Below are 26,588 nucleotides of genomic sequence, written 5' to 3'. Positions count from 1 at the left end.
TGCCGGTATGTGTGCGTGATGTCTCTGTACAATGCATTCAAAACAAAACTTTTTTTTTTTTTTTTTTTTATATATATATCAGCTCAACAGAAATCAGCTTCTCCGTGAAAGTTTCGGCACACAGAAGGCAACTCCAAGCAGCAGAAGGAAGGAGGAGCAGCGGCTTTCCGTGCTGAGCTCTGCTCCTGAGGCCAACCCAAGGCTAAGAGGAGAGGGCGGGCAGGCAGCGCGGGGCGCAGACAGAAAACCTCTCAAAGTGTTCAGTAGAAACACTATTTATTCACCCCTTTTGGTTACAAGTGGGCAGGGTTAAGCAGAGGCGGAGGAGGATGCCATGCACTCAGCTGCTTTACGTCCCCTCCACCATCCGAGGGGCTGCTCTCGCGGTGTTTCAGCCCGAGGGTCTGGCCCAAGCTTGGGAAAGCTGCCGGTGCCTGGGGTTTCGCTTCGCAGTCTGATTTAAAAAAACAAAACAAAACAAAACAACCCCCCCCAAAAAAACTAAATAAATATTGATCCAAAAGAAGCCAGAGGAGGGCAAGCTTTTGGTACAACAGCTGCATTTCGCTCTGGCAACACCCCTACCCCCAGAGCTGCTGTGTGAGACCCCTACGAGCACGCCTGGGGGTTGGCACAGACTTTGCAGAGCCTGTTACACGTGAAACCACGGAGCGAACAAACAACAGAAACCTTTTGAGAACTCTGGTTAGCTTGTCACAACCCCAGTGACTTTGCTTCGCGCTCTTTGGGCGAGGAGAGCCGACAGTCAGGGTTTGGGAGAATCCAAAGAAAACAGGCTCACTCCACGCCAGTGGTCTGCAGTTTCAGCTACGTTTGCTTCCTGGTCTTCGCTGTGAAAGCAGACTGCTGTGCGCCTAAAAGGATGGACTCATTTGACCTTGTAACTGCTCTGCCGAGCTTCCAAGTGGTGAACCAGGGACCTGGAACGCAGAGGCCACTGCAGTTGTCCTTTCCTATGATATATTTATATATATATATATAGTATATATATATTTAGACCAGCCCTGCCAAGTCTATTCGTCCGCTCAGGTGCACATCACCGAGAGTCATTTCCCACCGTCGCATGACGTATAAAACAGGAGTTGGGTGGCTAAGGGAAGGGAAGCTGTTTTCAACTGTTCGCTCTCCCCTTTCCGAGAGAAGGGAGCGGAGGTCACGGCGCAGGCCCCGCACAGCCTTATCGGTCCATCTCGTCGAGCAGCGGCGTGGCGTCCCCGGCGATGGACATGGGCGTGCTCTCGATCATGGGGCTGGGGGACGGGCGAGGAGTCAACCTCTGCTTCTGTTTCCTCCGTTCAGCCTCCTTCTCCTGCAGCCACTGCTCGGCCATCTTCCCCCAGTCGATCGCGGCGTGGCTGTTGGTCCTGTAACGACAGAGGCAGGAGGTGGGACGGGCCAGAAAGCAAACCCAGAGCAGCTTTCCCTGCTCTCCCTCCCCAAAAAATCCCATGTGGGAGGATTTCAGACAGCCCCACCGTGCTGCTTCCATGGGAATCCACAAAAGCAACCAGCAGGTGACACAGGTGACACCCGGTGACACTCACTTTGGCTGCTGCCTCTGCCTGGAGCTGGACGATGGCTGCGACTGTGTCTGGGACTGGGTGGACTGGGGGGTGGTGTTGGCCTGCAGCTGGTACTGGGGGGTCGTGATTGGCTGGCTGGGGGTAGTGTAGGAGTAACTGGGGGTCATCAGAGGGGTGGCCACTGGTTGCTGTGCTGGAGTTGTGAAGACCTGCAGGAAGCAGAGATGGTTAGAGGACAGAGGATAAACCCTGCTAGGCTGTGAGGCTGAAGTTTGGCGTGCCCAGCACTGCCCTGCTGGCAGGAGGCTGGTGCACGTCCTTGCTGCACACTCCCAGGCCTGCTGGAGCCCCTCATCTGAGCAACGAGAGGTTCACAGATCACAGCCTAGGGAACTGGGGGGCTGCAGGGCAGGAGGAGCAGCACCCTCCTGAGCATGAGACATTTCTGGGGCCTGCTTCTTGCCCCCCCAGAGCTCCCAGCCATAAAACAGGCACCCTTCCTTGTTCATCCCACACAGGGTACAAGGGGAGATGTTCAAAGCAAACAAAGGTAAGGACCACAAGAGAGATGGGTGCAAGAGATATAGAAACAACATCCTACAGTGGACACGAAGAACAGATGAATTTGCTCTTATTTTTCTGCCCTATTCATCTCCCTTTTCCTTCAGATTGGCTCAGTGCTTAACACATTGGGTTATCCACAGTCCCTGCCTATCCCCAGCTCAACACTTGTTTTGCAAAACTCCATGAAAGCCTCCCAAGGTGGTCCAAAAGAGAATCACTCCTCCCTGCAAGCCTCGTCTTGCAGCACCTCTTCATCAGCTCTAATGGCAGGGCGTGTTTCTTGTACCCAGACAACTCAGTCCTTCCGCAGCTGGATTTAGCCTCAGGGTCAGCCGGGGAGCTGGCAGCGCGTGCCGGGGGGAGGCAGGTACCAGTGTGCGTGAGGAAAGGCTTCAGCACGAGCTGAAACTGTTCAACTCCCTGCAAAGCCCCTGGGTATTCGGTCAGGCTGAGGTGTTCGCCTGCCGGTGCGGCTCGGAGATTAGCACGCTGAGCTGAAAAGCCCTGCAAACTCAGCGCATAGTTTCACAGCTAATCTCTTCCTCTGGCAGCTCACGTTGGCGATTCAGGGGCACAATCACAAGGTTGTGTGCCTTCACCGCTGGATCCCTTCTCTCTACCCTGCCACATTCCTTGGGGGCCTGGCCAGTTTGCTATTTGTTTCAGCTCTCCCCAGAGCAGGACGGGGTTACGCGCCTCATTTCCTCAGCCACGGGAGGGAGGCAAGAAGAAATCTGGTCCAAGAACCCTCTCAAGCTCCCCTCTGCAGCAGATCTCTGGCAACGAGCAACCCCTCGCACCACACAGAATTCCCATGGGATGGTTTGTAGTGGCGAGAAGCAGCCACGCAGCACCTTGTCCCCAAGGCTTAGAAGTGACACCTACATGGTACGCGCTGCTGCCACCTCCGCTGCCCCCGTAGCCGTACTGACTGGATGCCCACTGTGCAGGGGTGGCGTTGGGGTTCTGCCCCTGGCCCGTCACGGCAGCGATGGCACTGAACATCTGGGAGGTCATGTTCTGCGGGAGGGCGTTCACTGCACGGGTCAGGTCTGCAAGAAGGACCATCGTGTTAGATAAAGCAGAGCCTGGAGGACTTTGTACCCCAGTTCCACCAGGAAAGGCTTGCACTGACCTGCCAGGTTAATGTTAGCCGGAGTAGCGTTAATGGAGGCTGGAGTTCTGGTCCGACTGCTACTGCTGGGGGTAATACCTGTGTAAAACAGAAGCCAAGAGGGATGGGTTAGTTCTCCCAGGAGAGCAGCTGTTGGTCTGATATTCAAGGTTTGAAAAAAAAAAAAAAAAATCGTTGGAAACACTTGTATTGGCGAGGTGCAGTTTTACCAGGACACGGCACGTGCAGGATTGTATGGTGGGAGAGGCTAAGGGAGGGGAAAGGGGCAATTCCTTTGCTGCGTGGCCCATGTGGCCAAAAGATTCTTAGGAGAGCTCTTAACAGGTCGATGAAATACAAAAACTTGAGTACTGCTTTGAAATCTTCCACATACAGAAAAACCTAGAACACATTTCAGGGACAAAGACCACAGAATTGGCCTTTCCTAACAGCCCTAACTATGTGATGCCCATGAAACAGAAAGCTGAGACACTGAGGTTTTGGGATGCTCACCTGGAACAGGGTCCTGATAATGATCCTTAAACCATCGGAAGAGTCCATTCACGGTAGGGAAGATCTGGCCCCGGTAGCGGAATCCTTCTGGTGTGACTGTCACATACTCTATCCTGTGAGGAGCAGGGAATGTGGGAGAGCACAAGAGATCACAGGCTGCTCCAGATACCTGCCTCCATACAGCAACCTCACACTAACAGGCAACAATAGGAACAGGCATGACATGGCCTACAAACTCAGGTGAAGGCTGACTTACAGAGACTGACAGAACTGGAAGAGAAACTGGCAGCAGTAAGCCCAGGTGTGGTACTGGCAGTACTCAGCTCCAGCTGCTGGGCTTGCCTCTCATTTACCTTGGTTTGCCTCGAGGCTGATATCCCAAGAGGAATTTGCCAGGTAGATCTTTACAGGCACTGATAAAGTAGGGAATAAATGTTGGCTTCTCTTTCTTGGTCTTTATCAGCAGCTCTTCCAGCTTCTAATTAGAGAAAGAAAGAGAAAAAGAAACGCTCAAGGAGAGCCTACATTTTTAGCAACATGGAGAACCTGCAGGAACCCATCCTGACTCCACTGCTGCTAGACAATCCCCCTGAAACCTACAGCTGGAAAGTGACTGCCAAGCCCCAAGCGACAAGGAAGGTCAGAGCTCAGTCCAGCAGCAACTCATGCTAGACTCAAGGAGTTTAAGATCTGCCCTAGGACAAAGACACCTATTTATCTCCCACACAAGCTACCGCAGCCTGGGACGGGCTCACCTTCTTGTCTCCACCGTTGCAATCCTGATAGTATTTGTGATTCAACAGGTCTCTGGCAAAAGAAGCCATCGGCTGGACATAGCGAGCGACAATTTCATCCAGGTCTTCAAACTCCTTTGGACAAACACATTTTAAGAGGTATTTAGGGTGTGTGATGAGGAAACTGATCCTAGTATACAGCTATCAGTCATATATCCTGCACAGCAAGGCTGGATGCTTTGAGTGAAAAGAGTCTAAGAGAAGAGTAACATCCATTGCAGTTCTCTAGCCTGCCTGAAAGCAGCTGCAAGGACAGAAAGGCTGTGCCAACCTGTTTCTGCCACAGAGGTATTTCTCCTTCCCCACCAAGCCCTTCCCAGGCATGCTCTGCAGGGCTCTTACCTCAGTGTTAATCCAAAGCGTGGCGCCCAGACTGAAAGCGTTCTCCTTGCCCTCTTCTCGGACATCCACGTGCTGGTAAATCCCATCGTTCACCTTCCAGGTGACTGTAAGGTGGTTCTCCCCTTTGCTACTTGGCCGAATAATCACGTCCCCTTGGTCCATGGTCTCCATCATCTTCTCAGCTTGCTTGAAGCTAATGTTGTGGAATGACGGGTGAGCAATTACTCTCTTGATGTACGCTAGAGAGGACAAAGAGGAGTATTTAAGCTTCCAAGAGGAACTGCTTTATTCCAATTGTGCTTGTTTTCCCTGGGAAGCACCCTAGGAAGGCTGATGTCACATGGGAGGGAAAAAGGACAGACTCACTTGTTCGCTGCTGCTTTCTTTTCAGGTCTTCTTCCTGTTTGTGATCTGCTGCCTCAGAATCAAAGTCATAGTAGGTGTCTTTAGGCAGTTTCCACTCGTTGTTCTTATCCACCAAGTCAGAAGTCCTGCAGGTCAGATCTGCACTGAACTTCTCAATGTCAATCTTCATAATCCTGCAGTGAACGGTCATTCCCACCTGCAGGAGAGGGTCATGCAAAGCTGGTCAGCAGGTGTGGCTGATACGCCAGGCACCCTGTGCTACAGAGCAGCCTGCGTGGGATCGTGCTGCCAATGAGGAGGCACAAGTACCTCACGTATTTCAGACTGATACCACCTTTAAAAGTGATCCTGCGATATGAATTGAAAACCAACTGATCCCCAAGATGACTAGAATCAAAAGAGATTGAAGACATTTCTTGCTGGCAGTTCCCTATCATCTATCTACACCCCACATCACACTGGAAACTGCATGTCTGCAAGCTAAAGGCAATGAATTTTGCTATTTCAGGTATCTTTAACAATGGGAGCAGCAAAACTGGACTTCATGATGCACAAGCAAGCAGTTATGTCTGTTTGGAAACAGACTGGAAGACACCCAAAAGACTACTCTAGTTAAATGGGAAATCCCACCACAAAAACTGCAATGTCTTAGTCCAGTTAACCGTGCTGAAGTCAACAATGGCTCTTTAAAAAGCTGCTAAGAGATCTCTGTGCTTACAGGATTATCCATCACCTGCGTGGACTGTCAGGGAATCCAGGAAGACAGAAAAGATGTTAAACCTTTATTTTATCATGATAGAAATACGTGATCTCGTGATTTCAGAACCCCAGCCCCTGTCCTGAACAAGAACAGCAACTCTGATGACCTCCACAAACGAATTGCAAAAGAAAAAGCTACAAGAGAGGGAAACAGACCCTGCATATCTAACTAACAGCAGTTCTGTGAACTCTTTAGAAAGCCAGAAACAAAGGGCAGCTCTGCATTAGAATGCCTTTTGGTCTCCCAAACCCAGACTATAATAAATTCTCCCACAGTACAACATGTTAACTGATTAACATGGTTTCCACCAGCTGCCAAGAGAGATTTGCACTCTGGGACAAGGACGCTAACCAGAACCTGAACTTTCTGCTGATTTAAAGTCCTTCCATGGAAAATAAGGTTTGAGAAGCCATTTAGGAAACAGCATTAACCAAACTATGAATTATTGCCATTGACTCCATGCTCTTCTAGTTCTTGCAGGGTATGTGAAAACTCACTGCTTTCATACCTTCACCCTTTCTTCTGGCCGTTTGACCACCTTATCACTAAGAAATTTTGTTGGGATGAAGCCAGCAACGCCATTATCCAGACGTGTCTTCACTCCGATGGCCTGACCTGGGCAGGAACCGCTGTCAAAGTGATTCCAAACCTGGAGCAAGGCAAAGATAAAAAGTCAGTCCGCATGGAAACACAATAACCCAGGCAGCTCACACTCAAACAAGTCTAAAAGCTGTGTCAGCAAACAGGCACAGCCAGCACAGACGTGTGGAAGGGCAGAGGACAGAGGACTTCAACGAAAGCTACCCAGTAACACGGTCTTCCTACTTCAGCTGAGTAGAACTGATGGGACTTTGCAACCAGGAACATTTTTAGACCCTGAACAAAAGCCTGCAGCTAGGGCTGGTTTCTAACGAACACTATAGAACTCTAAAGTCACTGATTACCAATGCTGGAATTCAAATGTTTGGAAGAGAGACCTAAAGTACAGCTGCATTAAGCAGCAGGGAGTCCAGATAAGTTCTTAAAATTGTGAAGGTGGCAGAACAAACTTCTGTTCTCTATGTCACTAGCAACTTCTCTGCGTAAAACACAATCCTAGACGACAAACAAGCCTGCTTTATGTATTTGCAAAGAACTGGCCAGCTTATCCCCAAATCCATTTCACTCCTAGTTCAGTTCACTAAGATCCATAAAGGACCTGTCAAATCCATACTGAGGCAATTAGTCAAAACTGGAACATTTTATATTTGCAATCAAAGGTCACATTCAGGTTGGGGTCCTGGGGCACTGCAGACATAATCTTGGCTCCGTTACCTTGTTTCTCAAGAGCCCTTAGCTACTGCATCCCTACAAAATGCTCAGGTCTGCTGATACACTCCTGGCAAAGGTAGGGCGGGCGAGAGAGGCAGCCCTACCTCACTGAGCTCTGGGAAGTTATCCTGCTGACAGAAAGGACACTGCCAAAGGCCAGTTTCATCGTTCCGTATTGCCTGGTCGTAGCTTTCTCCTTGTGGCCGCCTGTGGGCTATCCCGGTGACATTGCAGATGATCATTTTACCTGTGGTGTGAGAGAAGGAGAGAATGAAGAACTGAAAGCCAACTGCAGGGCCAGACATTTACTTGTATCTAAGGCAGATGTGTATGAAGGTGTTAGGAGACTTCCCAGGTACACAAAAAGCTGCCTCACACACTTGTAATCCTAGCACTGTCCCAATGTCACCCTCAGCAACATTCCTTTGCCCCACCTCTACGTATTTTAAATCTACTTAGGATGACAACAATCATCAGAGCCCTCTAAGCGAACACAGATGTACCTATATAAAATGTCTCTGGAGTTTCTTTGGTCAGCATGTTGAAGACCTCTTCTGTGTTTGGAGCACGGTATGGTGTTCTCAGGTCCTTGTACCTGCAGCTCAGTTCAGCTCGGATGTCGTACAAAGTGATATGCTTGTCACCATAGCCCTGCGTGGTATTCAAAGGTTATAAAGCCATAAGTGACAGGGAGGAGGTGAAAAGGGAATCCAGGGTAAGTTACAAAAGAATTCACAGAACTTATCAAACACCAAATTAAAGAAAGGGGGGGGGGGGGGAGGGGGGATACGATGACACTGCAGAGTGTCATCATCATCAAACTGTAGGACTTAATCACAGTATGTTGAGGAGCTAAAAAGTATTACTAAATTCAGAAAAAAATTAAGTTCGGGGGGGGCAAAACCAGCCTAATTGCTGTCTTTTCCCTTCCCCTGCCTCAGGCATACTTTCTGTAAGAATTTACTACATGCCATTGTCAGACACCAAATACTTGTCATAGCTGTTTATAAATTTTACAATGGCAATAGATGAATATTATCTCCTAAAAAGGACAAAGGTCACCAGCTATAAAACCTAACAAACTGAGCTGGGCCACGCAGCTTCCCCTGTTTCTCAGCACCAGGAATCCCCAGCACACCTGTCGTTCCAGTTCTTCAGCAAAGGCATCAAGATCCAGGTCTTTCAGTCGCTCGGGGTTTTCTAAGATCTCCTCTAGAGCTCCTGCAGGATTAGCATCCTCAGCTGACTCGTCATACTCCAAGGCATCTACTGCCATTTTTCTTGCCCATTCGTAGGTTTCGGGATGGACTCTGGAACCATCTAGGACTTCGATGTAGGAATCAGTACTGAAATAAAACCAGAGACACCTTCAGATAAGGACGCTGCAGAGTTCCAGAGTCAGCTCCTTCAGCTCAATACGAATTATCCTATTGACCATCACTGCTGGCTGCATGGCTGCTTTGCCACCGCTGACCCCAAAGGAACAAACTACTCTCAACAGGACACAAAGAATTCTTCCTTGCTAAATCAGTAGGACCCAAGGCAAATTCCAGACCCAGACCGCAGCTCCTGCACATCAAGGTCATAGCCAGGCTTTTGGATGCTACGTAGACTCGATGACTCATGACTCAGTTTGCTATAGGTGCTGTACAAGCGCACAGCTCTGTAAGTTTCCTTCCTTATACAAGTTAAATGTTGCCAACTGGTGGTGCAGCCACCTGCATCCAGTTTGGAGAGGTCTATGCTTTGCCCTTGCACCTCTGGGACTTGGGTCCTGCAAGATCCAACCACCTAGTAGGGTTGGATCACTCAGCGTTAGGATTCAGCCAGGTGTCCTTTCTCAGACTGCTTTTCAAAGGAAAAAAAAAGGAAAAAAAATAAGAAAAAAAATGCTGTGGCAGCCTTAAAAAAAGCACGTTCCCAACAAGTGACCCTTCTGCACAAAGCTGGCAGCTGAAGACTTAGAAAATGGGTTATCACTGTCCGCCGAACACACATTTCTTTTTCAGTTACCAGTAACCTGATGCTCTACAAGTTGACCAGTATTGCTATGAGGAAGTTAAATTGCTGATTTATGCCCCCGTTCTGAAACTTCTGAAAAAACAAAATGCTGTTGGTAGGACTAGGCAGAAACCAAAGAGAAGTGCATATGGGTCACTGACGGACATGCACAAGGACTACGGAAAGTTAAGGAACAACTGGTTTTAGTCTAGTTCCTCTTGACCACAAAGGGTCTTTCACACCATAGCAAGCTATATAATTAATGTTCCGCAGCTCACATTGCTGGCCACGTTTAGCGACCCTTAAGAATCAGATTAACAACCAGCAATACCTGAACTTGGCCAGAGATCAGAGGGGCCACACAGAAACTCCTAGGAACATGGACTCTACAGAACGAGACTGTTTTAGCCTGTGACACACTTAGCTTCACAGCCTGTGCAGCACTGAACACAATCCAATACCCACCTATCGCCCAGCGATGCTGTGTCAATTTTGATGAAGCCAGCACAGTTGATGAACACCTTGGGTCCCATGTGACACATCGTAACCAGCTGGGTCCTGTTCTCCAGGCGTGTGTTGTTCTGTTTTAAGATCTGGAGAAAGAAGAAACAGCAGTAAGTTTTGCTATTCAAACCCGAGGTTTTCCCAAGAAAAGCAGAGGATTCTCACTGGACAGTGCGGTATTCAAAGCATCTGACATAACCAAGACCATCACAAATCATTAATCGTTGCCCTCTGCCTGTGTCTCAACACTGCACGAAGGGAGGTGACTCCCCATGGAACAGCTCCAGCTCTCAGGAAGAGCGTTGGCTTTTTGCCTTGTGTTTTCCGCAGTATGGAGGCGTCCTGGTACCGTAACAGCGCATCCGCTGCTGTGAGTTCAGGAGCTAGCTAGTACTGACAGATCTGCTGAGTTGCGTGGGTCTGTGAAGGACACAAGTCCACAAACAGCTTCGGGGTTAGGCACAGTGAGATAATGCATATGAAAACTCGTCGACGGAGCTGTCAGCTGCATCGCAGAACTCTGACTCAGCTCATCACAACACTGCCATCAGGCCGACTCACACACCGCTCGGGATGCATTGTTTTTGTAGGCAGTGACAGAAGCCTCCTTACCTTTAGCAGATGAGTGCCTTTGCGTGGTCCCAGGCCACACACATACTGCAGCAAAGCCTGGCTGTGAGGGTGAGCAATTGCCCGATTGACATCCACTCCCACCTCGTTCACGCGGTTTATGAATTCGCAGTAGAGGGCATTCAGCAGTTCCTCCTTCACCACGTGCTCCTGACAGAAGGGAGAGGCATTAGCCTCGCAAGGGGATGTGTGCAACGTTTTGCCATAAGCAAGCGGGGCCAGATGCAGTAGACTGGCTCTCAGGGGCTGTACTGCACCTCAGAGTTACCCCTGGGAACAGCCTAAAGGCAGGAGGCAGATGAGCTAAAGAAGGCAGAAAAAAAGGTGCTGTGTAGCCTGAACGTGGCACAGAACAGGCAGAGCTTGCACCAGTTCAACTTGGGGTACTTTTCCTTGACAGAAAACAGTCCCAGGTCTCCCAGGCCACTTTTCTTTTCCCCTCCCAGAAATGGATCCCCCCTGCCCAAGGATCCTACACGGAACCCTTACCTGCAGAGGGTGGAGTTTCAGGCAGAGAATATCTTCATCAGAGCTGCAGACCTGGGCAAACTCTATGAGAGGATCCTGAATGCGACGAGCAAGGGAGACTGCTTGACGCAGCAAAGGTGGGTAATCCCGAAATTCATTCTGCAAGAGGCCAGAGAATCACATTTTGTAGCACAACGTGCAAAGACATCAGACAAGAACGGGAACACAGGAGGCATTTGGTGCTCACGCAAAGAGAGCCGAGATCAAAGACCCACAGGAATGATGCTGTAACTTGGAATGAAACAAGCCCATCCACTCAGCTGAACAAAATCGATTTCAGAATGCACCAACATCTACTTTGTACATCTGCTGATGCCAACTTCTTCAGGGAAACCTAAACAAGATGCTTTGCCTTGACCCAGGGATCAGCATGTCATTTTCTAGATGGATCGCATGAGGCAGTGGATGACACAAGGCTGGGCCAGCAGAATAAACAAAGGCCAAGACAGCCTGAGTAAGACTGAGAGGTGTCTAGAATAATAGAAGGCTCACCTCAGACTTCTTGCTGTTCATGTAGAGGATGGCCAGTTCATTGTCCACCAGCTCCACTCCTATAGAGGACAGCTGCTGCCCCTGATCCAGCTCGTGAACAATTCTCTTTACATCCTCCATCAGCATCTGAGCATCCCTAGGGAGAGATGGCCAAGGGTATTGAGGGGAAAATGCAAGTCTGCAGCTTGCTACATACTCAAAAACTGTTTTGGGAGCAGCCTGTTCCTCCTCCGGCTAACTGTACAAACAACGAAACGTAGAGGAGCACAAGGAAAGGACTGCAAAGAGACCTAGAAATGCAAGGAACACAAAGACACTTGCTCTGACCTGTTCTCGCCTGCGATTGTCACCACATGAGGTTTCTTGTTCAAAAGAAATTTTTTCAAGGTTTCAATATCCTGTGCCTGGAAAGAAGAAGGTGAGATGGGTCAGAGTAGAAACGCTAGAGAGCTTCTGCATTGGATTAGCTACCAGTCTTGGGTTCCTATTTCACAGGGAAAATCCTCCCTCACTGCTACCTTGATCTGCCACCATGACATGGATCTAGATAAACACCTTCTCCAGAGGCCCTGCAGACAACTGCAAGGACAAACATGAAAGCTCTGCAGAGGAAAGACTGATGCTATCATGCTTCTGTGTTTCAGGATAGCAGTAAAAGCAGGGAATGGAAGTTAAAAGCCTATCCCAAGCTCCAGTAGGTCCTGCAGCATTTCACCATTACAGCATGATCTGGGAAAGTGGAGAAGATTTGTAGCTGTATAACCACAGAAGCTCAGAAACCCCAACCAACAGAACTCGAGACTGGCAAGGCCCTGTCACTCCCTGTAGGAGGAGAAGCAGAAGCAAACTGGAATCTAACTGAAAGCCTCTCCAGCAGAATAATTACAGGGTGGGAAAAAAAAAAAGGCAGAATTCTTGCATGCAGGAGTGACAAAGCCTGTGCTGTCTTCAGACTGGCTATTCCTCACCAGCCCACAGTGCATCACCCAGTTCCAAAAGCGACCTGTGGGCATTAGTCTCAAGACATGAGCTGTGCCAAGGCTCACCTTCTTTTCCCTCTCTTCCTCGCGCCAGGCATTCCTTCTCTTTGTGAAATGTGGCAATCGGAGGAAGTCTGTAACCTCGCCCTCTCCGTTAACAAGGGCACAGAACACGGGGTGGTCCCTGCAGAACAAAGATCACTCAGAAACAGACGATTGCTGAAGATGAACATAGATCCAGAGCCAATTCCTCTCCTCCTACCTGGCTGAGGAAAAGGCAATGCCTAGCACCCGAATCCCCTTCCCTTGGTTTTCGTCCATGAAATCATCATCTTCCTCCACTTGCTGATCAGGACGGTACGAAGCTACTTTTAGCCAGTTGTACAGCTTGCGGCTGCAGGCCTAGAAGAACAGAGAAGGAGAGACAGGAGTGAGAAAATCCACTGCAGGTGCTCTGGCACAGCCCTTCTCCACAGGGATGGTCAGGGACTGCTCAGGGCAGCAGGAGAGTAGCCTGCCAGATTAGGACCAGGTCTCCAGAAACACAAAGCCCATTTTACCTCCCACTGAAGCATCTGCTTTACTCTGCCTTTAGAACCTGACTCAGACCTCTCACTGTCCCCTCCTCCTTCCCAAGTGCCTGTATGTGGCCCATCAGCAGCCATTCTCAGTGTACTGTACGACTTTCAGCATTTGTAACCCCAGCTCTGACTCGAATCCATCTGTCCCCCACCTCACCTTGAGAACATATTCCTTGGCCTCCACCAACAGCTTGTTCTTCAACTCTTTAGCCATCTGCACGTAGAGGAACTGGTTGAGGGACCGCTCAATGGCCATAGTACGCTGCCGATTCCACTCCTGCACCTGGTGGCTGAACTCATCCCGATAGTAGAACTGTTTGATTTCCTCAAAGTATGTCTGGTCGCTACCGTAACTGCAAAAAAAAAAAATAAAGACGAGGAGATACAGACAGGCTCCAAACACCTGCATTGATGCCACCACTGTCAGATTCCTGCACAGGGACGTGACCTGATTCAGGAAGCTACCTGGTAAGTACAGAGAAGAGCCAATCCTCCCACCCAAGACTCCTTTAGGTGCAAGAACTATGCTGCTAGACAGACCTCAGCTGAATGTTCTGCTGGCAGCACAGAGAGGACTGACACAGGGGAGCCCACAGCCACTGCAGCACACCCTTACCTTATTGCACAGTGTGTCTGCTCGGAAGAAAGGGAAGAAACCAAGAAGCCACACAGCAAGGGTGATTTGGAAACAAGCGCTGCCTTTCACAAACAGCCTGAAGCCTTTAGAATTTGCTTTCAAATGAATAAGCCAGATTTCTTCTAAAGTTTTCAGTCAGATGATGATAAAAGCGAGCCCCCGAGGCTGCTTATCATTAAGGACCAGGAGACCAGACCACAACCTCCAGAAGCAGTTTGGGATACAGGAGCTCTAACAGCACAGCAGCACTGGACAAATGAGCTGTGCCAGGGCACAACCAGCGAGGACTCACCCCTCCACTCCTTTCATGTCAATACTGATGTCTATAGTCAGCAGCGCCTCATCTTCTGCCAGGCTCATTTTCAGGAACTGGTCATCTCGCAGCTCCTTCACAGGCTTGTTCTTCAAGTATTTAAAGGAATAGGCATAGTGGGCTTCATCGATATCCTGGAGAGAGGAGAGAATCAGTAAGCATGGAGGGCACTCACAAGGAATGACCCTACTGTACACTGGTTTTCATTAAATACCCCTACGCCTGCCAGTTTGTGTTTCCTTCCCCAGCAGGATGCAGTGGAATCTGTTCCCAGCTGGAGAAACAGACTGTTCCAACAACTGAAGGCAACATCTCAACAGTAAGAGTCAAGTCTGATGAAATGCTGAAACTAAAAATGCAGCATGCTGCTGAGCTGGTCTCTCCAACAGCCCGGCTCACACACTGCTCTAAGATCTATTCAGGGTTGCCACTGACATGGGAGAAGTTTCCAGATGCAAAACGAACATTTGTGTATTATTTAGATCCTTCCCTGAATTGACCCACAGAGTCAGAGCTTCCTTCCTTACCTTCTTCCCCTTTTTGGTTGGTGAAATGTTGATTTTAGCTCTCTCTTGGAAAGTCTGTCTCAGGACCTGCCTGACCAAAGGCTCTCTGGCTATCTGCAAAGCCACCATGTACCGGGCTCCTTCCAGCACAGCTTCTGGACTGGGGAATTGACTAAAAGGAAAAAAGGCAACAGTAAGCACTGGGACTTCAGAACACGCCAAGATCATCCGCAGGCCCTGAGCGAGGCTCCCCACACACTGACCTACACACGTAGTCCTTGGCCAGCTCCAGGGGCTCTGCAGGGAACTGCTCTGTCTCGTGCCGCTGGTAACTGTCTCGGAGATTCTCTCCGAACTGCTCGGGTGTCAGACCAAACTTTTTAGCCAGGCTGTCTGGGGGGGGGAAATAAAAATCACAAAAATGATGAGAAGGGTACTGGAGATTATACTGACCAAAATTACCAGTCCTCCTCCCCCAGGTAAGCCACACAGCCCAGAAGAACATGCAAGGCTAGGCCACAACACACTGCAAGCTCAGCATGACAGAGCAGAGCTCTTACCCAGCCCAGCTGTTTGACAGATGGTGTACATATCCCGACGGGAAGCCTGCTTCAGCTCAGGCCCTTTCTGCTCATCATCTTCAGCATCCTCTCCTTCACCTACGGGAAGCGTACGTTTAGCAAGGCCTCTTTACAGAGGCATACTGTCAGCTGCAGTGTGTCAGCAGCACAACAAAGGGGACAAGCACTGTGCAACACAGCCCCTAAATCCCATGAACACAACTGAAGGGTCACAGTAGCCTTAAAATTATTCAGCGTTTGACAAACACCCTGTAAATGCTAGCTTTTCTTCAATTTCTCTCTTTTGCACAATTTTAATAGCAGTATCTCCGGGTTGTATGCTAAAACATAAATCAGGGTAGTTGGATCTTTTTTTTTACCCCATCACGAGGCGTGATATTCTGTCCCTTGGAAAAACAGCATCCTGTATAACTGATTTTAAGCATTTTTAGAGATATTTGGAAGACCTGGGACTAACCTGAGACAGAAGGGAACTGCAGAGATGGTCTGTGCACACACAAAGGCTTTTCAACAAACTTTCTTACTACTCTTTTGAACCAGGATTTTGAACCAGCCCGGGATTAGGAGACTTATCAAGTTTGGGGACAAACCTTCTTCCTCTTCACCATCCTCTCGGATACGCTTTTGCTTCTTTCGAGCAGCCTTTGCAGCATTCTGCATCTTAGGGATGTCTCGCCCATAGTACAGCAGGAAGTGATTATACACGTCCTTCAGCTCGTCCATGGACTGCACATCCTTCAGCCTGGAACATGCAAAGCCAGCATGTTACATCCTGCTCACAGCACAGCTGTGGGTAGAGCGCTCACAGAACCTGCTCTAGGACAGGTCAGGCAAAAGGAGCGCTTGGGCTCATCTTCTGAAGGAGTTTTAAATATTTCTCATTGCTGGCTTTATGGTGAGGCTAAAATCAATGTAGTGCAATGGCCTGAGGGTCAATGTTGTACAGATAGGCTGGTACACATTAAGTCATTTTGGAATGAATACAAAAACGTCATGGCACCATACCTCTCCATGTCAGTAGTATCAAGGGCCCTTATCCCATCAGCCAAAGGCTTGTCTGGGTCAGCAGATATTTGCTCATACTGGTAGGCTTGCATCTTCTCAAACAGACGTGTCAGGTTCTGCTTGCGGATCTTCAGCTGGGTCCACTAGCGTTAAAACAGAAATCTCCAGTGATGCACTGTAGCTGTGTCACATTTATCTCCTCCCTTCCCCCAAAGACGGGATCCTAAGGAGGCACTCCCAGGATTTCAGGGTATTTGTTGTATAAAAATCATCATCAACACCTTCACTCACAGCCATGCCCAGATGTGACACACATGGCAGATTTCATCTCAGAGACTATTTGTTTATTTTCTGTTAACACAAATTAAGGTTTGGATCTAACTAATAGCAGAAAAGGAACTTGCACTCCTTAGAGGAAAGGTCACTACACAAAAGGAACTTGGTGAAGGGAAAGGACTATTTTTTGCACTCTCTTTTGTCAGGTAATTCTTTAACATCACGTGATGACAGGGATGCAAAATGAGTAAAAAAAGGCATAGAAGGTCTCCAGCTAGGTGGGAAGATAAAATAAATGCTGATTGGATAATTACCAATGAAAACACCCCTCACCTTCTCATCCCACTGCCAGACTCTCCACAGGTCATTGATGTGCAACTCTGGCTCTACATACTCCTTTCTGTAGAAGGCGATGAATGGGACCTAGGTCAGAAACGAGACTCGTCAACACCAAGCAAAAGGAGAGGGGGCTGCTCCTGGCAGCCAGGAGTCCAGAGACTGCTCCTGTCCCACGTGGGAGAACAAGCTGATGGGGCAGCAATGTGGGAGATGTACCAAGTCACAACACAACTCGAGACTGTTCCACCAAAGAACGCATCATATACACCAAAGAGCTTCTGTGACATCAGGTAACACCTCAGATAATAAGTTGAATGGACCAAGCAAGGTTCAAAAGACTCTGGAATTCCTCCACCTCATTTATCAACTTGTCCAGGATCAGGTAAACAGGGCAATAGCAGCCCCATCAAACAGGCCTTAAAACCTCTGCTGTCACATCTCATACGAGCTGAGCTGCACTTTCCAGAGAAGCACCATTTTGTCACAGCACAGGCAACCAGGTAAGGCACCTCAGACCTGCCTACTTTGTTACCCTAAATACCTCCCAGAACCCCCCTGACTAATCCTGCCTGGATAAGGAGATGGTGACTCATGCTTTGCCTTGAAAATGAAGCTGAGTTATGAGGTACCTCGAAGTGTTGATTTCTCATGAAATTCAGGGCTTCTTTAATCTTCTGGATGGTGCTGGGCCCCTTGCGGCTGAAGCTGCTGGCAGCTTGTCCACGATCAAGGTAGTCAGAACTTTCCTAAAAAAGGATAAACAACACATTATGTTGCTTAAAAGAGCAGTCCAAGCTAAGGCTGGAAAACGGTGATCCCTTTGTTAGCTGGAAATACAGGCTTAGCTACATGCTGCGATTTTAGACCACAGAAAAAGCATGACTGGCTTGAAGGAAAACACAGAAGCAGCATCTGGCCAATGTAACTCATCGTTAAAAGCAGATCTCAGCTAATATTAGTTTACCCTAAGTGCACAGTGGCTCAGAGATCTTTCAGTCTCTTATGACAATTATTCTTGCAACATCTCTGGGCTGCTTTTTGTCCTGTTTTATTAATGTGGAAATGAAGACGTGTGTGTGTTAAGTGACCCACTCAAGACCAGAAAAATAGAAAAGCATACTGGGCATGACGTTTCTCTAAGCAAACTCCTGGAACGTCTCCAGGGTAGAAATCTGTAGCACCTTCAAGTCACCAGCCATCTTAGGACAGAAGTCCCAGGCATAGCCCTTTACCTGCAAGGAGATGGTGGGTGTTGCAAATGCATTCCTGTAAATCCAGTCAGCTTCTTCCTCCAGCTCATCATCTTCAGCGCTCTTTACTGGGATGGATCGCAACTGTGAAAAGACAGCGGGATTAGCAGAGGCATGTACAGCACCAGGGCTCACACTGCAATGTTTTTAGGAAACCTGGATATGACTGTTTTGAGCCGCAGATTGCTGTGGGGTCTCAGTAGCTGCCACACCCACGGGGCTATGCTGAAGACAGCACTTCAACACCTTCATCTGAGCAAACAGCAAATCTGCATCAGCTTTGTAGTAGGTAAAAAAAGCCAACAGGTCTGTCAAAGACATGTGGAAAAGCCTGTAAAGGTGCATAGCCTTCTGTGATGAACAATTCAGGGTACTTGTGCTTCCTACAGGACTCCCAAGTCCCTTGAAGTTACATCCTCTATTCCCATCTGCCCCTGACAACCTTGTTATCACTTTTCTTGCTGCAGCCACAGAATAACAGAACATAAAACAGCTCAAAAGCCTCTCTGGGCATTTAGGCCAGCCGCTTCTCTTTCAGGTGGAGCCTGCTCTAACCATCTGTGACTATGACAAGACATCTGAACGAGCCACTTATGGCCAGAAGACATTATATACAGCACTTCCTCATGCTGTACACACTGGTGTGGAAAAAAAATGGGTCCTGTGAAAAACTGGCAGCTTCAGACATCACATTTCACAAAGGCAGGTAACAAGCTTCCACACAGAACTGTATTAACATACACTAAAGGGAGATCAAAGGACACTGACTGTCCAGGGAAAACCCGAATAAGAGGCAAAATTAAGTGAAAAATTGAGATAACAGAATGACTCCTAGCAGCACAAACAGGACTCCTCATGGACAGCAGCGTAAGTCCCAGTCGCTCAAATTATTTAAAGTGGGTTACAGAATCACACAGTAACACCTTGCAAGGAACAGTTGTGTTGGCTGGCACAGCTCTAGGCTAGAAAACCCTAGCAAGCCTCGGGCACTGCAGCATCACTCTTGTTCTAGAGGCACAGCTCATGGGATTACTAACAGCACCCAATACAGAGGACATCTCAGCAGAGCGCATGCCCTGCACCACACCCAGAAGAGCAACACTGGCACCCAGTGGCCAGAGAGAAGCTACGACCAGTGCTAAAACCCCTCTGGGTTTACACAGCCAGAACAACTCCGTTTCACTGTTATGTTGGAATGTGGAGCTTCGGCTTGCACATTTAAGGTGGGATAGACAAAAAGGGAAAAGAAATAGCAAAATCCAGCCAGGAGCCGGGTGAGAAAGCTGGCCTGCAGGTCCCAGGCCTGCTGTACTCGGTGGGCACTGAAATGCTTTCTGTTTGTACATCTGTCCCCTCTTCCCTCACCTGGAACCTCTCAGGCATGTCCGTCATGCGTATCTCGTTGTCCTGGTCTGTTAGGTGACTGCTCTCCAGCTCACTGGGCTCGTACATCTCGAAGATGCTACGGCGACTGACACGCTTCTTGGTGGTCTTCTTGGGTCGGACGCGGGTCTCCCCTTCAGCCTCTTCATCCTCGTATTCATATTCCTCCTCCATCTCTTCATCGTACTCGTTGTACTTCTCAAACTCATCATAGTCAAAGTCCACACCGAAGATTTCCTGAGCTTCCTGCAAGGCACTGGAAGGCAAAAACTACACTTCAGCCCCATGATGCAGTTCAAAAAATGTTGGTCTGGTCACAGCACCTAAGTTTAACCCTCGGTTTTGCACCTAAGCTAAAGAAAAATGGATAGGTACACAGACATTTGAACTTCACATGTAAATGCTTCTCTTAAGGGACTGCTTTTGGTATTCCCATAAAAAATCTAGGGAAGAAAGAAGTCTGTGATTCCTGAAATGTCTGCCCAAAAGCCCCATGTTTAAATTCACCACATTCCTTTGGGGAAGGAGACCAGCAGTATCCAACCACAAGCTGAATCACATTGCAGTTGCAGAAGTCAAGTGATCTGAGCACTCCTTTTAAGGCTCCGGGCCAATTTCCAATCAATACTTACGCATCAGTGTATCCAGGGAGCTTCTTTCGCCATTTTGGCTTCTTCAGAGGTTGTCCATCGTCATCCACAATGAAGTCATCGATGTCTGGACACGGACAAAACCATTTTAGCAGTCAGGACACACACACACACACTCAGCCAGTGCAGCTGTGCGCCTCCACCACAGACTTAGGCTGCTGCCTGCTGGCAGTCTGCACAGCTACCCACAGCATCTCCTTCACCAACCTCAGAAATTCCAGGAGCCTGAACCACAATTATAAGCTAGAACAAACTTTTAAACCCAGGACAACCATCTGGTAGCTATCTGCAGCTCAGTGCACAGAAAATGCACTCAGAAAAAAGCCTTCCTGCTTTGAACCCTAGACAGAAAGAATTTGTGCAACTCCTTCAGTACAGCACCAGCAGCGATGATGGGCTAATGCCCAAGAGCAGGAGTAGGGCAGGCATGTGCAGTGCTACTAAGTGCTAAACTGTGCCTCCACTTACTTTGTTTAAAGCATTTTCATGCTGAAAGCAGCTTAAAGGAGGCATTCAACACCTCAGTGTATGCAACATGTTTCTGGACAAAGCAGTTTAACAGACAAACTAAATCTGCTGCCCAGAAACATTTAATTCTAAAGATAGTACTAATCAGACACCAAGAGCTTGACCACAACAGGGCTCCAGCTTTTGGTTCACTGTAGATCAGTGGAAGCCTTAACTTGGTTGCTGTGCTTTAGTCCTACAACAAACTTCAGATGCAATCGGCCATCCATACTCACCAGATTCATCTTCTTCCTCCTCCTCCTCTTCTTCTGGTGGAGCAACAGGAGCTTCAACAGCTTCCCCTCCCTCCTCGCCTTCGCCATCCTGAAAGATTTCTTCAGCAATGGCTTCCTTCTCGTGCTCTTCCTTCCCATAGTCTTCCTCTTCATCATCCTCATCATCGGACATCTTCCGCACGCGCCTGAATTTTTGCTGCAAGCAAGGAGTCGTGTTAGTGCACACACCTCCTGGCACAGACTCACGCTCCGTGTCGTCTCTGCCAGGCCAGAACTGCACTTCCTCTGCTCCCTCTGGAGGGGGAGCAGGATGGAGCCCAGCACAGCACAGGCAGGGAGGGGCAAAGAGCCCTCCCCTGGCTCCAAAAGAGCCATGCTGCAGGTTAACTTTTCCACACAGGCAAAAATTACTGGCAGATGGGCTCTTCTGAACCTGCTTTGCTGAGGTGGGAGGGGAGGAGCAGAGCAGACGATACAAACAAGCACAAAGCGTTTTGCAAACTCTAGGAGCCAGTGCCCAGTTGCCTTGGCAAAGAGAGAGCGTGCTTCCTTCGAGCACTCAGCTCCTCCTTTGCAAGGAAAGCAGCAGACTGGAGGCACTGCTTGCTCACTCCACTCCAGAGCCCACCCTCTGTGCCAGGATGCAGCACACCGTTAGGACCAATGTGGAAACAACTCACCCGTTTGACTTTAACGCCCAAGTTCTCTTCGATGAGGTCGAAATCGTCGTCCTCCAGGCGGTCATCAAAGGCTGACAAGAAAGCAGAGACGAGTTACAGTCCCCCTTTACTGATGTGGGAACAGACAGGTGGGTACAGCTCACCCAGGGCACACAGACACCGCTTGCAGCAGGGCAGTGTGAGTGTTAACACCGTGGCCTGCACCACCCCAAAACTTACTGCGCTTTCTCTTTTTGTGGCCAACATCGTCTTCAGAGTCTCCAGAGTCACTGGCTTCTTCCTCCTCTTCCTCCTCCTCGTCGTCATCATCATTAATGAATCCTTTCAGGTTCCCTTGCTCATCTTGATCATCCAGATTTTCCTCTTCCTCTTCCTCATCTAGGGTGGAGAACAATAACTACTGCATAAGTGTCTAAGGCTTTTATCTCCCAAGGCTCTTGCACAACTCTGTACAAACATTTTCCTTCACACTATCTGCGCAGGGAGCCTTAACTGAAGGCTTTTACTGACACAGAACCGGGCCAGCTTCTCACACCAGAGCCCCATTTCTTGTCTCACGCTCTCTCTGCAGAGGGAACAGGTGGAGTGGTCACACTGGGAGAATTCCCGTGCTTTTACTGTTTACTATCAAACCGCGCATCCCCCGGGGGTGAAGAAATGTACTTCCTCTTGCCAAATATAAAAACCATCTAAGCGCTTTGAGGAAGGGAAACGCTTCAACAGCTGAGGATATCGCCTACAGATGGCCACGCTACTGCTGCACGGGTACTGCTGCATCCACAGCGTGAGGAGAGGGAAAACAGAGCCGTGAGGCACGCAGACAGCTCAGCCTCCTGGGCGCAGGCAGGAAGACTCACCGTCCTCATCTTCCTCTACAAATTTCTTGGTTACTCTGGGCACGACCTCCCCGTCCTGGTTGTATTCCTCCTCCGACTCCTCCGCCTCGCTTTCTACGAAGTCAGACATGGCTGCAGCGTCTCACGCGCAGGAGCTGGGGAGAGAAGACAAATCCATCGTGTCAGCTAAGGGAAAACAGGGTCAAATCAGCTCTCCAGGTCCTGAATTGCCCAGAGCCCCCCTCGCCTGAACATCCCTGTCACCAGAGATCAGCCAAGCCAAGCCAGCAGCCCCGTGCTGTCAGCTCCTGTCGGGCTGTGTCTCAGCGAGCCTCAGGCTCGGCCAGGAAGGCGACCCTACGCTGTCCCTGACGCAGCGCTGGGTCAGGCGCACTGTCCGACCAATTAGGACCTTGACGTGATTAATCCCCGCTTAATGAAGCCAGGGTGATCCCTAAAGTGGCCTTGGCTGAGTGCTGCGCGAGGCTCTGCTGAGAGCCAGGGAGCCCCACGGAGCAAACAGCACGTTGGGTGCCAAGGGGGAGAGATCAGGAGGTAACAGGGGACTGCAGCATGGGGTCATTCCTGCACCCAGAACCTTTTGTTTGATGTTTTTCCCCAGTGGGGTTTCTGGAAGCAGCATAAACCAGGGCTAACACGAAGGAAAGTGTTTCTCCATCCTAACATGGCTTCAGTTCTGTCTCCTCGAGCCTGTCGCTTCCTGTACTATAAATCTGCTCTAATTTGCAAAGGATTTTTTTTTTCCTTTTTAAACAGGCCAAAACAACAGAAATTTCTAAAGCCAGCTATAAGAAAACCCCGATCAATCCCTCACATGGCTATGATGCTGACAAAGCCAGCCCAGGAAGACACAGCAGCCTTTGGTACAAAGCAAAGCTCCGAGGAGGGATCAGATCTAAAGGCAAAACCTCCACGTTAAATTCCATCTGATGCAACACAACGACAAAAAAAAAAAAAAGCCCTACATGGTGGGGAGTGATACCTGACTGTGCTGCAAGGTGCTGCAATAACCATCTCCCCACCCGACCGAGGCTTTGCCGTGCCACATCTCGTGTGCAGGGCTTCTTGTTCCGCCCACAGATCCCCCCAGCTGGAGCACGAACACGGCAGCTTAGGGAAAAACAGGGACTCGCTTCTCACTTTCAAAAAAAAAAAGAGCGGAAAAAGGCTGATCTTGGCTAATATTTTGCTTTAAAATATTAATAGCTGCACAGGAATACGTTGGCCCCGCCTCATTAAAGGAAATCCACAAGAAAGATGAGGGAAAACCTCGGAGTTTTCAGGCAGGAGCAGAGAGCAGCTGCTATTCCTCTTCACCACGCTCCAGCCAGGGCCAGACGCAGCGGGCCAAGGCTGCCGCCCCGCTCCCAGACAGCACATCGCCGTCCTGGCGCGGGTACAGGCTGATCCCCGTCCTCACCCGGCTCATCCTTCTCCCAAACGAGGCGTCAGAGGGCGAGGCAGGCGCCGGCTGAATGCGTTTCCCTGCGTTTTGGAGCAAAGGCCCCCGACGGGCTCGGTGCCGCGGAGAACAGGAGCTGCTTTGTTTGCCAGCCTCTGCCCGAGCAGCGCAGCGGCTCCTCGCACCTAACTGCAGGGCGAGCGGCTTCCGTGGCATTCCCCAGCCTAACGAGCCTCCTTCTGCCCATGACAGACACCCGAAAGGTCCAGCAGGACGGAAAACCCTCCATCAGAGCACTGCGTGCTCCCTGCTGTGAAGTGTTTCCCCCAAAAAATGCTCGAGGCGCGTGCCCAGCGCCTCGAGCGCTGCCTCCAGCCCAGGGCAGCTCGGGGCCGTGCGGTTCCCCGAGCTCTGCTCCACGCCGGGGGTGCCTGCACTTTGCTCAGCTCAAGGGCACGATGGCAACCTGCCAGAGTCCGCGAGCTCCTTTGAAGCGGGGCGACAGCGAGCAGGCAGCTCTCCCTGCTGTCGGTACAGGGAGAGCAGATCCCCCAGCACATCAGGTTGCAAATTCAACCACGCAGCGAGGAGCTGCAGCGTCAGGAGGCACAGCGGGGACAGAGCCACTTGTAGGGCCGGCACCGGGATCAGCAGCACCCCACAGAAGCCTCACACATGAGTGAGGGAAACCAGAGGCATCTCCTGCTGTCTGTGCCCACGGAACAGCTGGGCAGGGTCACCGTGAGACCACACGAATTCTGCGATTTTTATTTTTTTTGGACAGCTTTTTTTAACCTCTGCCACTTCACGGTTCAAATCCCTGAGCATCACACAGATCCACGGAAGCACCTCTGCCAAAGCCATCAGGGAACAGTTCTGTCCAGCTCTCATCTCAAAGACAAAACGGCTGAACTGGAGAAGGTTTAGAAAGCTCTGTCACAGCACGAAGGCCAGAAATCCTGGCTCGATTAAAACACAGAGCCCAAGGAAGCCCAATCTATTCATTTTGTCAATGAAACACTCAGGAATTGAGTGTTAGCGTGCTGAGAGTACGTCGACAGGAGTAAGGCTGTGACAAGCGGCTTGGTATGAAAATCCCAAGCCAAGGGCAAAGGTAACGTCACCGCTCCAAGGTCTTACAAGGAACCGATCTCAGTGTTTTTACAATAAAAATGCCGCATTTGATCCCTTGCAGGCATCTCATCAGCTGCGGGCTCTTCCTGAGAGCCACTCTGTGGGGGCAGGCAGGAATTTCTGCAGGGCTGAGCCCCACCACGGCGGCAGCACGTGTGGTACTGAGGTTTCACAGCTGCTTTACAAACTTTCAAAGGCAGGACCTAAAACAAACACCTCTCTTTCCTCAGTGCGAGGTGAGTAACGGGGCTGAGGAGCAAAACGAGGAACAGACCCACGATGTTCAGCAACACCGGGACAGGGGCAGGTCGGGGAGAGCCCCGGCAGCTCAGGCAGCCCCGTTCCTGCTTCACGAGTCCTGCCGCTGCCTGCTGGTCCCGCTGCTCCCACCTCCCCCGATGCTATCGGGCCGCAGGACATCCTGTGGCAGCGAGTGCCGCAGCCCTGTGAGAGTGCTTCCGCATCGCTCCTTCAGACCTGCCACGGCACGGTTTCCTGCGAGGACCAGAAAAAGGATCTGCCCTCCTCGCTTTCTCTGCCCTGCCCGTGCCTGCAGGCACCCGGGTGGGATCTCTGCTTTTAAATAACTCCAAACTCTCCATTTTGGACCATGCCGGGGTGTTGGAGTGGTGTTTTAAAAGAAGGAAGTGCTGAGGCTCTGGCAGCTCTCCCCTGAATGGCGAAAATCGACGTGGAGGCAGTCGCTGCGGTGGCTGAGGCCTCTGTTACACCCCCTGCCATCACCTCCCGTGTGCCACACGAGCACCCAGCATCCTCCCCCAGCGGGGTTCAGCTACCCTAAATCATTTAGCTGCTAAATTCATCGCTTCCTTCCCTTCCCCGCATCGTCATACCCAGAAAAAAACAAAGCAAGCACCGACGGAAGCAGAACGGGGGGGGGCTGCGAACCCCCAAACCACCTCAAACCTCACCCCGCCGCGACCTCCAGCCGTTCACTCTCACCTTCCATGTGCTGCTTTTTAATCAAGGGTGAGCTCCAACAGGGCCTGCCCAGGCTGCTGCCCATCCCCAGCATTTTTTGGGGGGCCCCGCCAGCCGTTCACAAACCCAAACAGAGCTCCCCAGCTGTGCGGGGACTTCTCCTGCGGATAGGGTGATGAGAACCCACAGGGAAATGGGGAAATAGGGGCGAGGGTCTCGCTCCCCTCCTTGTGGTGATGGGGAGGGGGGTGGCAGCAGGGTGCCCTCCCCAGGCCCCATGGCAGCCCCGAGGCGGAGGTGGGGACCCCAGCGGTTTGTGTGTGTATAGGGGGGTCCCACCGCCCCCACCCCTCAGCAGCTGGGCTGGGAGGGGGCGCCCTAAGGAGGCGGGGGGGTCAGGGGGGTGCCACCCCCGCGGCCTACACTCGGGGGCGGGGGTGAGGAGCACGGAGGGGCCGCCCAGCCCCCACCCCCACACCGGGGAACCCCCAGAACCCCCCCCGGCCCCCTCACAGCCCTTACACCCCCCCCGACCCCCTCACGCCCCCCCCAGGCCCTCCCAGTGCCCCCCTCACGGCCCCACCGGGCCTCACCCCCCCCGGCAGCCGCCCAGCCCGGCCCAAAGCCCCGGTAGATGCCCCCACGCAACCCCTAGGCCCTACCGAACCCCTCCCCTCGCCCCTCACAACCCTCCCGGAGCCGTCCCGGTCCCTCCCGGCCCCTACCGGCAGCGCTGGGCCCGGCGCGGCCTCCCCCGGGGGCGCTGAGGGAAAATGGAGGCGGCGACGGCGGCGGCGGCGGGGGGCGGAGCAGACGAGTTGCGACCTCCGGGCGGGCGGAGCGGCGCCACTTCCGCTTCCGCCGGA

The 26,588-nt window shown here is 50.6% G+C and overlaps 1 protein-coding gene across 1 annotated transcript; it reads right to left on the bottom strand.

Moving 5' to 3' along the window:
* Positions 1 to 259: 259 nt before the first annotated feature.
* On the bottom strand, positions 260 to 26,547 carry SUPT6H (SPT6 homolog, histone chaperone and transcription elongation factor). Its single transcript, XM_084299490.1, has 37 exons — positions 26,448 to 26,547; positions 22,245 to 22,378; positions 21,607 to 21,765; positions 21,388 to 21,458; positions 20,708 to 20,903; positions 19,947 to 20,031; positions 19,297 to 19,570; positions 17,914 to 18,015; positions 17,311 to 17,427; positions 16,676 to 16,765; positions 16,067 to 16,209; positions 15,652 to 15,803; positions 15,041 to 15,139; positions 14,744 to 14,873; positions 14,502 to 14,652; positions 13,954 to 14,108; positions 13,182 to 13,377; positions 12,706 to 12,845; positions 12,510 to 12,627; positions 11,791 to 11,867; positions 11,464 to 11,599; positions 10,933 to 11,070; positions 10,426 to 10,593; positions 9,775 to 9,902; positions 8,447 to 8,654; positions 7,812 to 7,959; positions 7,413 to 7,555; positions 6,506 to 6,646; positions 5,238 to 5,433; positions 4,872 to 5,110; positions 4,491 to 4,604; positions 4,089 to 4,213; positions 3,736 to 3,848; positions 3,244 to 3,321; positions 2,994 to 3,160; positions 1,566 to 1,753; positions 260 to 1,385 (listed from the first exon to the last, which is right to left on the bottom strand). Exons 2-37 carry the CDS (start codon positions 22,351 to 22,353, stop codon positions 1,199 to 1,201), a joined length of 5,181 nt encoding a protein of 1,726 aa, XP_084155616.1. The 5' UTR covers positions 22,354 to 22,378; positions 26,448 to 26,547; the 3' UTR covers positions 260 to 1,198.
* Positions 26,548 to 26,588: the final 41 nt, after the last annotated feature.

This window comes from Netta rufina, assembly GCF_964035555.1.
Source record: "Netta rufina genome assembly, chromosome: 21".
NCBI lineage: Eukaryota > Metazoa > Chordata > Aves > Anseriformes > Anatidae > Netta > Netta rufina.
Note: the sequence above shows the minus strand (reverse complement) of the source record. Positions and strands in the feature narration are given on the sequence as shown.